The sequence below is a fragment of the Motacilla alba genome, chromosome 14 (genome assembly GCF_015832195.1).
Source record: "Motacilla alba alba isolate MOTALB_02 chromosome 14, Motacilla_alba_V1.0_pri, whole genome shotgun sequence".
NCBI classification, from domain to species: domain Eukaryota; kingdom Metazoa; phylum Chordata; class Aves; order Passeriformes; family Motacillidae; genus Motacilla; species Motacilla alba.
Window position 1 is genome coordinate 12,777,226 of NC_052029.1, and position 14,055 is coordinate 12,791,280.

At 41.3% G+C, this 14,055-nt stretch overlaps 1 protein-coding gene across 7 annotated transcripts in view; it reads left to right on the forward strand.

Moving 5' to 3' along the window:
- SDK1 (sidekick cell adhesion molecule 1) overlaps positions 1-14,055 on the forward strand; it is a 387,953-nt gene that overhangs the window by 273,517 nt on the left and 100,381 nt on the right. For all 7 annotated transcript variants that reach the window (XM_038151581.1, XM_038151583.1, XM_038151588.1 and 4 more), the window contains exons 19-21: positions 6,873-6,988; positions 9,992-10,184; positions 13,114-13,212. In XM_038151581.1, the coding sequence (XP_038007509.1) occupies positions 6,873-6,988; positions 9,992-10,184; positions 13,114-13,212 (408 nt within the window). The remainder of the gene's footprint in view (positions 1-6,872; positions 6,989-9,991; positions 10,185-13,113; positions 13,213-14,055) is intronic.

Below are 14,055 nucleotides of genomic sequence, written 5' to 3' on the forward strand. Positions count from 1 at the left end.
AGAGCTCCTCCACACTTTTCGAAGTGCTTTAAGAAGAGTATAAATTACACCAACAAAAGGATATGTAATTACTTTTTACAACCAGTGTAAGGCATGTTTACACCTCTAGATTGGTATAAAAATCTGTAGGATAATTAAGTGCCAGGTCCTTAAGGCTTCCATATATTCCCATAATTGCAGGGTTGTGCTGGATGCTGAGCACTGGACAGTACAGGGCCTCTACTTCATTGGTCATAAAACAATTATGCTGTTCTAAAAACCAGCAGATTTACAGTGCATCAGTTAATTTTCAATCAGGGAAGAAGATGTAGTTGTTTGTTAATTGTTACTAGGAGTAGGTTATAACATGATTAGATACAGTTTGAGGTGTAGGGAGATCTTTAAGAACAGATTATTCATATGCAACACTAATTAACCACAACAACTAGGGAAAGAACTATCTATATTTTGTCTTAGGGCATGTAAAGTCTCATAGTTCAGAGGAGCCTAGGCACACTCAACCTCATTCTAGAAGTATTTATAGCAGACTTTGAAATGTTTTTTCTTGAAGTCTTCTCCTTGCAGCCAGGATTAATGTTTTCTATCCCACTAAACACCCGAGCTCTGCAGAGAATTGGTTTGCCCACAGAATTTGAATCCCTTTTGTGATTATGCTTGTAATTCATTACCCTGTTTATTTACACATTTTAAGCTATCATAGCACCTTAACCTTCCATCTATTAAGGCCCAGGTTTGGACTTCACACTCTTTTTTCTTAAACCCTTGTAATTGACTCTAATTTCCCTTGATATTATGTGCAGTTATTATCATCCTTTATTGATTGGCTGTCTGTTGTCATTTATAAGGGTATAAATCCTCTGTTATAAATTAGGTGTAGTCAGTCCTGCATTCATGTTAATAAGCAAGAGTCTTTAGAGTGCAGGCCAACCTGCAATGGCCTCTTTGGCTTCATGTAATTCCTCAGTGCTGGATAGACATAGAAGAAAAACTGGATATTTCTGATTTATTTCATATTGGTATTTGCTAATAGCTGTTAATAACTACCTCATGGATGTTGTCACTTCCTGGTGAACTTTGCTGGGCTCACCAAAGGCATATGTCCTGTTTTAAAAAGAGCTTGAAGTCTTTTTTACATTTAGAGCTGAAAAGGGAGACTGGTTGGTATAAATACAGTTTGAAACTGGATTAATATCCAGTTTTTATATGTAATGTGCTACTGTCCAAATCTCTGCTCCTTTATGTTTACTGTAGTTGAGAAAAGAAAGGGAAATCTAGTGACTGTTTCTTGCTCCAGAATGTTTTTCCTAAACCAAACTAGCAGAAGTAAGAAAAAGCCATGTGTAAAACTGCCTTGTAAATCATATTCTGATTTTAATATGAGCAGAGATAAATGTCAAAGACACACACTCCCATCCATCCCCCTCTCCTACTACCACACCACCACTGCCTCTGCTCTGACATGCATTAAATGATGTGAGCTGTGCTGGCAAGAACCTGTCTGTCTGCAGATGAAAAATACCTCAAACTCATCAAGTGTGCTGTGCAGGCAGAGCCTGGGAGGAAATGAACCCCAGGAGCAGATCAGCCCATTGGCAGGAGCACATCAGCATATTGGCACCTTTGTCATAGGGGGTATTGACTGACCATATAAGCCGTGGATTTATACCAGGAGCTAGTCTATTAATCCCTTATTAGTCCTCTGGCATTGCTTTAGCCACTGAAAACTAATCAGCTGCTCCAAGCTCCTCAAAAATCACCAACTTCCAGAACACAGCCAAGCTCATGAGGTGCTGGTGGATCTGAACCTGGGAGAAACTGGTGCATGTCAGTGAGATAAAATGTCAGGAAGACTTACTGGCAGAGCACTGAACGTCCCAGCACGAGGGTCAGACAGGTTGACTGTCTCTAAAATCTTGAAAGTCTTTTCAGAGTGATATTCAGTCTAATCCTTTGATGCTCTGTATATATAGGTCTTTCTTCATCAGAGTTTCTCCAGCTGTTCCTTGCTTTGATGTTACTTTTCACAGGGATTTGTGCAGCCCTCTGCATAGGGCAATTTTACTTATTTGAGCAGTGTCCTGCAGGACTTCTCATTGCCATATGAAAACCTGAAGTTTCCCAATACCTTTTCATGTAAGAACAGCTTTGTGAAGGTATAAACATCTTTGTGTGGTGACAATATTGTCTCTGCTCTGTACTGTTGGGCATGTTTGCCTTTTTTTGCAGGTTGATTTGATAAAGCAGCAACTTCCACCCTTTACTTTGGGTCTGTCCCTTTCATCTCACCACTGTGAATATCTCTGAACTTCTCTCTCTTTGAAAAACTCCCACCATGTCTTAGATTTAGGCAGGGCAAGGTTTACAAGCAGAGACATTTCTTCCATTTGCCTCTCCACTGGCATTAACCACTTCTGTTTCTGCTTTTAGTGCCATGTCTTTCTTTTGATGTGTATCTCAAAAGCCAGTCTTATGTCCCAAAGTTCACAGATCTCAACATGTATTTCAATGTTGTTTTGTTTTCCCTTCTTTGTTGTGCACGGACACCTTGCCAGGCCAAGGTCTGAGCAAAAGCCCTTCCTGAATAAAAGTTACCAGACTAGTGAGTCTTGATGGTGTGGAAAGGATAAAAGCAAGAGGAGTTTGTTCAGCCAGGTCCAAAGCAGCTTCTTCCTCAGGCACTAAGAGATGAATCAGAGAAATGTGTAGAAGAGCCAGAGGAAACCCAGTTAACTGAAAGCTTCCTGCTTTATGTAGGAAATAATCTTGAGAAAGGAATCCTTGACTGCGGAGTGTCCTCTGCAACCGTTCACTTTATCTCAGTGAAAAGGTATTTTCCTTAGTTTTCCCTTGAGTTTTCTTGGCAAAAATACCTTAAGGATCCTCTTTCACTTCCTTTGGGGAACTCCCAACAGCATTGGAGCACCCATGGCTGTTTTGGGCCCAGCTGCCCCTGAGCAGAAGCAGGTTGGAGTTATAGTGGCTGGGGGGATTTATCTTGCTTACATGTCATTTGCCATCTACTGCTTTTATTTTATTTTTAAATGATTTTACAAGGCGATGAAATTAGCAGTTGTGTCAGAGAGGCCTCTGGCCCCCAGCTCTTACTAAAGAAATAGAATCTTGTCTGTGTGACAGACATGCAGGAAGGAAGGAGGCATTTCCCAGCCACAAGAAGCCCAACTCATCAGTTGTGCCTAATCTCACACTGCTGAATTTCAGGATTCAGTTTTTCAGATGTGTAGTGTTACAGAGACCACTTTTCCTAGGCACCCACTGCTGCTCAGAGCACAGCCCAGAATACCAGCAGGGAGCAGAGGGAAGAGGCTTCCCAGGAGGAATTACAGCTCTATATCCCCACCGCTCCCAAGGGATGTGCAGCTCAGCACCTCAAGCTGGTGCATTAAAGGAACAACTAAATCCTCACCTGGAGGAAAACCTGCAGTTCCACAAGCCTGCCTGAGACAGGCAAGCTGCCACCTCGAAGGTCAGGAGCTCCAGAGGAGCCTTTTTTCCAAGCCTGTGCTGAAGATCTATATTTAGGAGCAGGAGTCTGGCAGTCAGAAGCTCCGTGGGATTTCCATGCTGTTTGCACATGGCCAGAGACAGAATAATTCCATGTACACATGCTTAACCTCCGTGCCTTGTCTCCTCTCAATTATCTTGTCAGGGAAACCCTTTTAATGGTTTTTATCTAGAGTGCTTCCATGACCTTTTCCACTTGGAATGCTGTACATTAACCCGCAGTCCCGGGGGCTGGGCTCTCCGCAGATTTCCAACCACATGAACTTTATCAGGAGGAAAGTAACAGTTGGTTGTGTCTGACCAATTTGATCTGCAGCTCTGAGATGACTCCCAGATGGATCTCCAGTGTGAGATGGCTTTGGAATACTTGCAGACATGATGAAGTGCAGGTTTAAAAGCTGGGAGTGTAAATACTTGGGGATTACTCTTGAAACACCTGTTTGACATTGGCAGCTTCTGTACAGCTTGACAACCAATGTTTAGGAAGAGGGCAGGTATCTACCACTAAATTAGAAAATCCTTTGTGCAGACAGCCACAGCTTCAGGAAGTTACCCTCCATGCTCTTGGAAAAGCATTTGAGTTTTGAAGTGACCAGAAGGTCAATTCTGATTTAGCTTCCCTCAAACTTCTTTTCTTTTTAAAATGCAGAACTGCTCAGATACCCAAGGAAGCCTTTAATATCAGGACATAAAAGGAGAATTTTACACTGGCACTTTGAAGTAAATTTGAGATTATAATGCCAATATTTTACTGATTAAAAATATAAAAATATATTACATTATGCCTTCTGCAGTATAATTAAGCTTATGCAAATCAGATGGACCATGTTCTTTCCATCTTTTAAATGCATTAATTGGGATGCAGATGTTGATTTTTCAATAAAGATATCCAAGGAGGAAATGTGATATAAATCATGATTTCCAACATTCTGAAGGTTTTATGTTTTCTGTTCATAATTTTTTCCACTTTTCATATTGCAGCAGGTATTTTCTCTGCTACGACCATAGATTCTTGTTTCAGAAATTTATCTCCTAATGAACAAAAAATATTTCCCTTTTTAAAAGAAATAACTAGTGCATTTGGTTATCCACATTCCTAAAACTGTAGTAAACCTATCCTCAAGTGTTTGCCTGGGCTTTTTTGAGAACTGTGAGGACCACAAATGAAAACTTGGAGCTTGGTGGTGCTCAGCTGATTTAGCTGTCCTGACAGGAGGAGAGGAATCTATCAGTGATATCCTGGTGAATTTCTGATAACAAGATAACATCAAGACCTGTAACACAATTTTCTTCCGCAATAACAAATCTCTGGCAGTTACAATGTCTGAACATGCAAATATGCAGGACAATAAGAATTTTGACTTCTGAAAAAATTTGTGCATGTTAACCATTAATTGTATGAGGTATTGCACACAAAAGCAGATTCAAATATATCTTGTGGCTCTCATCATAAAGAGTTTCATCAAGCACATGAATAAGAAAAAATGTGTTTAGTGGGGGACTGTAGCCAAAGCAACTCATTATGACTCGAGAGTGACTTTAATATTTATGACTGTATCTCAGGATGATTTGGTGAATCTCTTAACTAGAAAAACTTTATGATGTCTACAGGTCATTCAGATAATAGTATAACCTTCCAAAAGCACACAGGGAATTATGATACATGGCAGGAAGTAGGGCCCAGATTCTAATGAAAATTTAGAGTACTATCAGATAAACTCTGCTTCCAGAACTCAATAATTATGCATAGTTCATAAATTGTCACATCAAGTTTTAAATTAGGGCAAGAAGGTTCTGACTAATATGCTGCTACTGAGGTTTAAAAAAGCTGCAGAGTGAAGTTGTGGAGCCATGGCAGAATCTTCAGGGAATTTTAGTGACAGAGGGCAAGGGAGTGGATGTTCTTGTCATTTCAAACCTGACACCCTTGAGGATTTCTCCACTTTTCTGTGTTGATATTTCTGGGCTGTGCACATCTCTGGTAAGTGTGCACTGTCCTCTCTTACTATAGTGTCAGCACTAGTTAAGAATAATGCCCCTTCATGTCTCTTCCAAACAAATAATAACTTTTGGTGGGAAAAGGGGCAGTATTGCATTTCTGAACTTCGTTTCTTCATTTCTTCTCCACGCAAAGATTTATCTTCCGAGAAGTGCTTTGGAACTTTAAAAGTTCCTGCCCTGTTTTTGCAAAGTGTGGAGGAAACCACCATTTCTCAGTGGGAATCGTGGATTCTCCTTAGAAGCACAAATCACTGGGCTTTGGTAGAAACTTTTCCTTGGAAGCAGAAGGAACAAAGGCTTCCGGGCTTCAAAACCACTTGTGGATAGTTCCTCTTTCGTAGAATACAAATGCACATGGCTGTCAATAGTGATATTTTTGAAGCATTATTAAGCTTATTTTATGGGATTTAAAATGTCTTAGTCCATTTTTTTTTTGTAGGCAGATAGCAGTTTTCTTCTTAAAATTACTATAAGCTTGATAATTTTGGAAAAATAGGCCTGTCTATTAATATTCTTTCCTCTGAGAACTATAGAAATGACATCTTAAAGCAGTAAGTTGAAGAAATTGCTTGGAATGAGACATTTTATTAAATGGCGAAATATTTAAGTGCTGGTTTTGGTTGTTTGAAGGCAGCGTGCCTTTATGTTCCATGCTTGCTTTTGTATTGAGAAAACATCTGTCTAATTAAATCCTTGGCATAAAATGTTTATGCAACTTTTAGTAGATTAGAGGATGTATTGGCTCAGGATATATATAATCAATTCAATATACATGAATGCATATGATATCAAGATAAAATGAGAACGACTCCCAATTCCCAAGAAAAATCTTTACTACATGTGATATGACTGGTCCTAATTCTTTAAGCAGCAGTAAATAATAAACAGATGCTGTTGCCAGATTATAATTCACAATTAAAACCTTAATTGTGCAAACTCCATGTTTTCTTGTCTGATCTGGGGAATTGAGCAGCATTAAAGGACTCAAGAAATTTCTCTCAGAAACTCTTCATTCTCCATACACTCATGGATGACTGAAAGAGCTGTGCTCACCTATCCTTACATAGCTCAAGTCTTTCTGAGAAACTCCTCTGCAGGATAATAAGCTGCAGAAACCATTTCTTCTCCTCCTCTTGAAGGAATCTCCAATACAGGATGAGAAATTAACCCAATTACACAGCTTTCCAAATCGCTGCTGTTGCACGGGAAGTGCATCCCTCTCTCAAGGTTGTTATTACTCTGTGACTTGCAAGTGACACTCCGTGGGTTCTGTGTTCATTTTTCTTTTTCCCTTCATTCCCTCTCCACTCTGTTTTTTGTTTTGTTCCCTCTCTGCTGCCTGGGAGCAGTGCCCACAGCTCCACCTCAGAACGTGCAGGTTGAAGCTGTGAATTCCACAACCATCCAGTTCCTCTGGAACCCTCCACCCCAGCAGTTCATCAACGGCATCAACCAAGGGTACAAGGTGAGTACAGTCTTCAAATAATGTCTGCATTAACAGTCCTGGTGTAAACCAGAACTTCAGCCTTATGATCTCTGAATCTCCAAAGTGACTCTGCGCTTTCAGGATTATCTTGCACAGGTAAAATAAAGAGAGAAGTGAGTAGATGTTGCTCCTAACAGGGCTTGGAGCAGCCTGGGATAGTGGAAGGTGTCTCTGCCCATGGCAGAGGCTGGAACTGGATGATCTTCAAGGTCCCTTCCAACCCAAACCATTCTGTGATTCTAATATTTGCAATTTATGTAAGTTCTGAAAAGGGAATGTGTCATAGCATAGAAGTCCTCATACCTTTGTCATTTTCCTGGAGAGTTTCCAAAGCCAGAAAGCAATTCCATGTTAGTTTGGAAAGTCACCTCAGGAGACGTGTCATTGTGGCACTGAAAACCAACCTTGAGGTTTCTGTTTATGCTAATGCAGAATCACCATTTATTTCATTGGGAACCAAGGCATCACGCTAAATAATTGCCTTGACTTTCCCACTGTGATGATCTGAGAGATCTGAGAATGTAGAATTTATTAATCAGGCAGCATCTGTTGGAGTGCACAGAGCAGAGAGTGCTTAACAGAGCCTCTGACCAGTGGAGTGTTTGCTGAGGAGCTGGGTAGGGTGGTTTATTCTCAACAGAACCTCCATCAGTGATTCAGCAGTCAGGGCATAATAAATGAAGGGTTTAAAAACCTCCACAGAGAGAACAACGAGAAATCTTGCAGGAATCTCAGAGCAGGAAAAGAGGAGACAGGTGTGGCCTATGAGCAGGGAGGAGCAAGGTTGATTTGAGTGCTTGGTGAAGGGACATGGAATGATTTGAAGAGGGTGTTGTAGTTCAAAAGACAAGTTGTGAATTAAGGGATTGTACATGGATTGGAGATGTTTCAGAAGACTTGATCCTTCTCTAGGAATGTCTCAGAGTGACAGAGAAACTGAGACAGAGATATTCATGGCAGTTTTGGTATTTCTGCCCAAACCAATGTATTTCTCATGAGGACCAGCAGTGGTCTAAGGCTCTCACTGCTGAAGAAGTAAATAAATACATGGAGGTGTGTATGTCTGCTTCTGACAGGGATGGAATCAGCTCTCAAGGCTCAGTGACTGACTGAGCTGCAGCACAATACCCTGAAACTCCAGCACAGAAATAGCCCTTGGCTTCTGTTCAGACTCTGGAGAATAAAAGCACTTTTGGGGTTCAGTGGGCTGCAGTGCAGTGTAATTTTCTGATGCAGGTCCAAGCACAGTGAACCCATGTTTGCAAAAGTCTTATTTCAGATTTTCATTTTCTGTTGTATTCAGAGTTTCAGTCTAAAGATCCTTCATCTCATTGCATAGCTACCTCTAATTTTTGTTTCTATTTCTTCAGCAATGCTATAAGAGTTAAATTCTCATTTGTATCTGTCAGTGGCCAATGAAAACTTCTGAAATTATCAAAATTTGTATTTCTTTGTATTTCTTTGGTTGCAGTAGATTGCCATAGCTTTACCATCCTGTTTCTCCCAGGGGTTGGGAATTGCAGTACAAAGACTGCGTGAGATCATTTCTGTCACTTGTTTCTACAGAGTAGCTTTGTGTACGATTTATAAATTTCTAGTAGTCAAAGCCAGGCCTTTGCCTTTCTTAAGGATTAAACCCATTTTTTCCTTTAACTGACAAAATTGTTCACCTGTGTTTTCTGCACACATTTCCTCATGAACATGCATTCAAGAGTTCAGTCTTCCAAAGTTATAAATGCCAATTGTAATGCACAGAGGTGATTTAGAAAAGAAAATAAAACTTACTGTCCTCTTCAGCCATTATACATTTTTATCTTTTTGTTGAAATTTATTTGCATTTCAATAAGTTGTAAAGTGCACTTTCTCAAATATGAAATATTCCTAACAAAATTACTCCTAATAGTCTCCTAACTGTGCTTTCTGGTTATCAGAGACTCTAGACATTGGCTAAATGTGTCAAATATGGCTTATTAATTTCAGGTATCTGTTCATGTTTATGAGCCTGAAATCAATACAGGTAGCACAATTTACACAGATATTGAGTCAGGCCTGGAATTTTAACATTCCCCTGTAAGCCACATGATAAGGACTTCTGGACAAAATAAAAATTTCATAAACAGTTTCAAGTTTCAGACCCCTAAGCCTTTAAGGCGATTTCAAAAATTGTTTCAGAATTTCAAAGTCGTTTGCCAAAAATAAATTTTTTAAGTCCTCATTTAGGTACCTACACATGAGGTATTGCACTCTCAGAGATATTGATCGCCCAGAACATCCACTGAGATGAATGAAACCTGCAAGACTGAGCTCCTCTGACAAGCACCCTATTTTAAATGCATGAAAATGTCTTCAGGAGTCTAACTTTTGGGACTCAGGTGTTGAAAATTGTAGTAATCATCTTTACAACCATTTTTCTATTCTTTTTGTAGTTCCAGAACCGCTTGAATCATTCACAGTGTGGATGTCCCCAGTCCACTGAGCTTGTAATGCTCCCAGCCTGTGAGGCAGGGCTGCTCACTGGGGTGCTGGGGGAGGAGGGTGTGTGTGTCCCCATCTCTCTCCCTCTGATCCCAATAACATCCCCAGACTGTGGGATCTTTAAAGAAAATAAGATAAAGCATTTACGACCGAGTAGCACTGAACGTACTTTCCTTCATTCAACCTGCTTTCAGCAGCAGAGACTGGCCAGGCTGATGAGACAAAAGGCTCATGTCATCTGAGTAATGGTTTGCCATGATTTTGGCATTGCTCAGCAGCAGCCATGGAGAATTGCAATGCTGGTGTGTCCCCATCAGCAGCGAGTGTTACAGACATCCCTCCAGTGTCAGTGCTGCATCCATCTGTTCGGCATCAGAGCTGACAGTGGTTTAACAGCATTGCTTGCTTCTTTGCAATCAGATTAAGATGGTTTTGGCAGCCAAACCGACTTTGATTCCAAATAGACACAACTTCTAATGAGAGCTCATCCTTGTTTAAATTTCCCAGCTCCTGGCGTGGCCAGTGGATGCTCCAGAGAGCGTGACCGTGGTCACCATCGCTCCGGATTTCCATGGTGTTCACAGTGGCTGCATCACCAACCTGAAGAAATTCACCAGCTACTACACCTCAGTGCTGTGCTTCACCACCCCAGGGGATGGCCCCCGGAGCCCTCCCCAGCTCCTGCGCACCCTGGAAGACAGTGAGTACCCACATTTTTAAACCTCTCTGCTTAAAATTTGACCTCGGGTTCACAGCAATCTCTTCTCATGTGACCTCGTGTCAGATGAAGACCTCAGCCAGTTTTCCATGGGCGTTTTCAGCCTGTGGCAAATACTTGATTTTTTTTTTTCGTTATGGACTAAACCTGGATGAATTTTTTTTATATTGATGATTAGCTAAGAGCTTCATAGTCTGGTTCAGCCAGCACACAATGCATTATGTCTGCAAACCCTTGTGCTCTTAAATCCATGTTCAGGCACCCAAATAAATATGAATTGACCTTCTTAGGAACTGAGCACTGGAACTTCCTGTGGAGGTCAATGATTAATTTGCAATTGTTTCCTGCTGTTAGTCAATAAATTGAAAATGTCTGTATCTATATTACATTGCAAGTGTTTGTGTGAAGGAACCAGGATCACAGCAAGGCAGTAGCTTGCATCCTGAAAAACTGGAGGCAGGATGAAATAAAATTAACTGAATGGTTTAGCATGTAAATTATTTCCTGCATCAGAAAAAGGCTTGGTCTCTGTGGCCCCTTGAAGTTGTTTCCTCAAGACATATTTGAGCCTAACAAGTGCAGTGTGTGTCTGATGCAGATAAATTGACTGTGTCCACAGTGATCTTGGCTCTGGCCAGTGCTTCAGGAGCATCATAAACACTCCTGCAGGTTTAAACCAGAATAAAAAGTGTCTCATTCATCCATTAAGATATTGTTTTTAGAAATACTGCTCTGCCTTAATAGGGATCTTTTGGGTTAGTCAGTGTTCCCGTAAAGAAGAATCCAATTGTCATTAACATTCACAGGAGTGAGGCTAAAGTGCTAATCCAATTTTTCATGAGATACTTTTGAAGGAACCTGGAGAAAATTACTCTCCCATGGATTTTTCCTAGTGTCCTAGTTTTACTCTCCTCTGTGTACTAGAACAGGTTGCCAGAGGTTGGAATTTAAGGACCAGAAATCTGTGTGAGCCACTAATCTCAACTCCAGCTTGTGTCTGGGATGAAAGCAAAAGGTGTGGTGGAAGGAGAAACATGCATTAGGTTCCTGTGTGCATTATCAGCTTTTTTTTTTCCCATTTTCCTAATGAAAAAAGCTTAGCTTTAGCTTTTGATGATTTGTAAATGTGTTTGAGTTCATCTGTCTTCTCCCTCTCAGCATGGTAGAACCCCGTGGTTGATCTCAGTGAGTGCAGAAGGGTAAGAAACCAAAGGTACAAAACTCCTTGGATTTCACAAAAAGAATCAGCTGGGAAGAGGAAAGAGACTGTTCATATTTGTGCTGAAGGAAAGGCTGCAGAAATGAACCTTAAATGCTTTCCATGAAGTGGGGGCAGGGGCAGAGTCATTGCCCTGTCTCCTTGAGGCTATCTCAGGGAAACGTTGGGATCCCATGCTGATTTAAACACAAGAGAATTCCATCAGGAAACATAAACCAAGAGAAAGCCAGACTTGTATTTTCTAGATAATCTGAGACATTTCTTGGTGTGTCCACCTACATACTGCAAGGAGCCTCAGCAGGAGAGATGAGCAGGATTGATTTATTTATTTGTAAATCCTGCAGAATTGCTTCTCTGAGTTTTCACAGAGATGGAGAAGTTCCATGCAGGATGGTGTAATGCATCTTGGCAGAGAACTCCTTGAAGCTGAGTTGCTTCAGGATTTATGTGGTGAGAAAAAAGATTTGAAAGGCCTGTCATTCATGTTCACAGGTGATCATTTTCTGTCTGGATAGCAAAATTAGGCAATCCTTTAGGAAAATAGGGATTTGTTTGCTGACAGATAAAACCTGATATCCAGTCACAAGCGTCGTGTTCTGGTGTCACCTGCACCAGTGTTTCCTGATGACTTTAAAATTGGGCTCCACCTGCAGGGGCTGATTGGAGCAAAGCTTTGTGAGCGTGTGGTTTCAATGTCTGCAGCTCCACAGTCCCAAACTGTGATAATTCCATGCTCTTGCTGGGCATTCCTGGGATCACTACAGGCTCAGCAGTTCTGTGTGCTTTGACTACTGGGTACTGCAGAGTGGCTTTGGGAATTTTCCTCCCTGGGACTGCAGAATAGCAAATGGGGTTGTAGCTGACCTACTGGCAGGATTTGGGCTTTTTTTGTCATAGCTGGAGGGAAATAAGAGGCTGGACTAAATTGAAGAGGAAACAAAACATGAAATTGCAGACAAGAAATTGCCAACTGATGTCAGTGAAGCTGGAGGATACTCGGGCAGGCATCCAATGACAGAAGCACATTGAGTATAAAGTGAACAAAACCTCCTTTTTCCAGTGCATCGATTGAGGACAGAACAGCATTTGGATCAAAAATCAGTCAGGTTGTCTCCCTTGAAGATCAAAATTGAGGGAGGATGGCATATTCTTGACAGTCATTCCATTTTATGCTCTTTCATTGCACACTGGGGAGCTGAAATTTTTAAGAGCTCTTGAGCTACATCATAAAAACCCTTTAAAAAGTTTCACACACTTGTATTCATTTTACAGAAGACAGTTGCCATTATGTTGGACATTTTTAGAGTTGTTTTGAGGGAATTTATCCAAGCAGTGGCTCGTGACTCTGTCCTTGCTGTGACCTTGCATAGGGAAAAGGCTCTTTCCAGGTGAGGGGATTGCTGGTGGTGTTGCTGCACAAAACAAAGCAGATAAACCCCTCACAGGTATCCTTGAGGGAAAACAGTAATACTGTTAGATCTCCACACACTTGGGATGATGACTGGGTGAAATAATTGACAAGATGATGGCCAGAGTGTTTCTTCCCACCTTGCATTCTCCTCTCACTGAGGTTTCCAGCCTCCCTTAGCCCTGGCCCAGGGACATATTTCTCCATCCCTAACCCTGCCTTGTGAATCTGATCCCAGTTAAGTGGGTTCACCTATTAACAGCTATCCTTTTCTGATTTGCCAGAGCCAGGAGCTGTGGGACACCTGAGTTTCACTGAGATTCTGGACACCTCACTCAAGGTCAGCTGGCAAGAACCTGTAGAGAAGAATGGCATCATCACAGGTATCAGCTGCTATCTCTGCTTTTTATTCTTTTTTTATTCAGTGCGTGTGGGGTGGACTGCATTCCTGCAGTGAAAAACTGTGTAGTGGAGCATTTAGGGAGAATTTGGGCTGTTGCTGGCTTCCTGGCCCCTCCTCTGGGTAATTGAGATGTCACCAGGGAGTATTACACAAAGTACAGCTCCAATTACTGGCAGCTCATGATTGTGGTTACTGGAAAAGCAGTTTGTGTTAGAAATCAGCTCCCCACAGGGTGTCTGGTCTTGTTAAATCCTCCGTGACCTCCACCTGCTTTACTGAATTTTTGGAAATTTGTGAGACCGTGCTTGGCCTTTGCCCCAAGGGTGGGGGGTCCCTACACAGAGCTCCCAGCTGCAAAGTCTGGATTGGCATTGCTGAGGTTTGCAATCAAGACCAAGCCTGAAATCAGCAGAATCTTTCCTCTGTGATCAAGTGGTCTGGCTGTGGACTGCGTGACGGAATTTGCATGTCATTACTTAATCTGTTATAAACTGTCACAAGGGTTCAGAACTCTCTTGTTTCCCTTTGATGAGTCTGCCATTTGACAAGCTATTTATCTGTTTACTGTGTGCCAGTGTAGATACAACAGCAGCAACTTCATTGTTTTTCATACAGGAAGGTATAAATACTTGAGGAAGCCTCTAGTTCTTATCAACAGAGGCAATATTGTTTTCAGATGGGAAACTATTGCAGCTGCACAGGATGGCTGTTCCATTTGACAATGGTTTGCAAGGTTTTGAAGCTCAAAAAAGCTCCCAGATTTTAAATTACTGGAGGTTGTTAGGGAGAAAATAATTTCGGGTGGATCAAAATATTTTGGTTT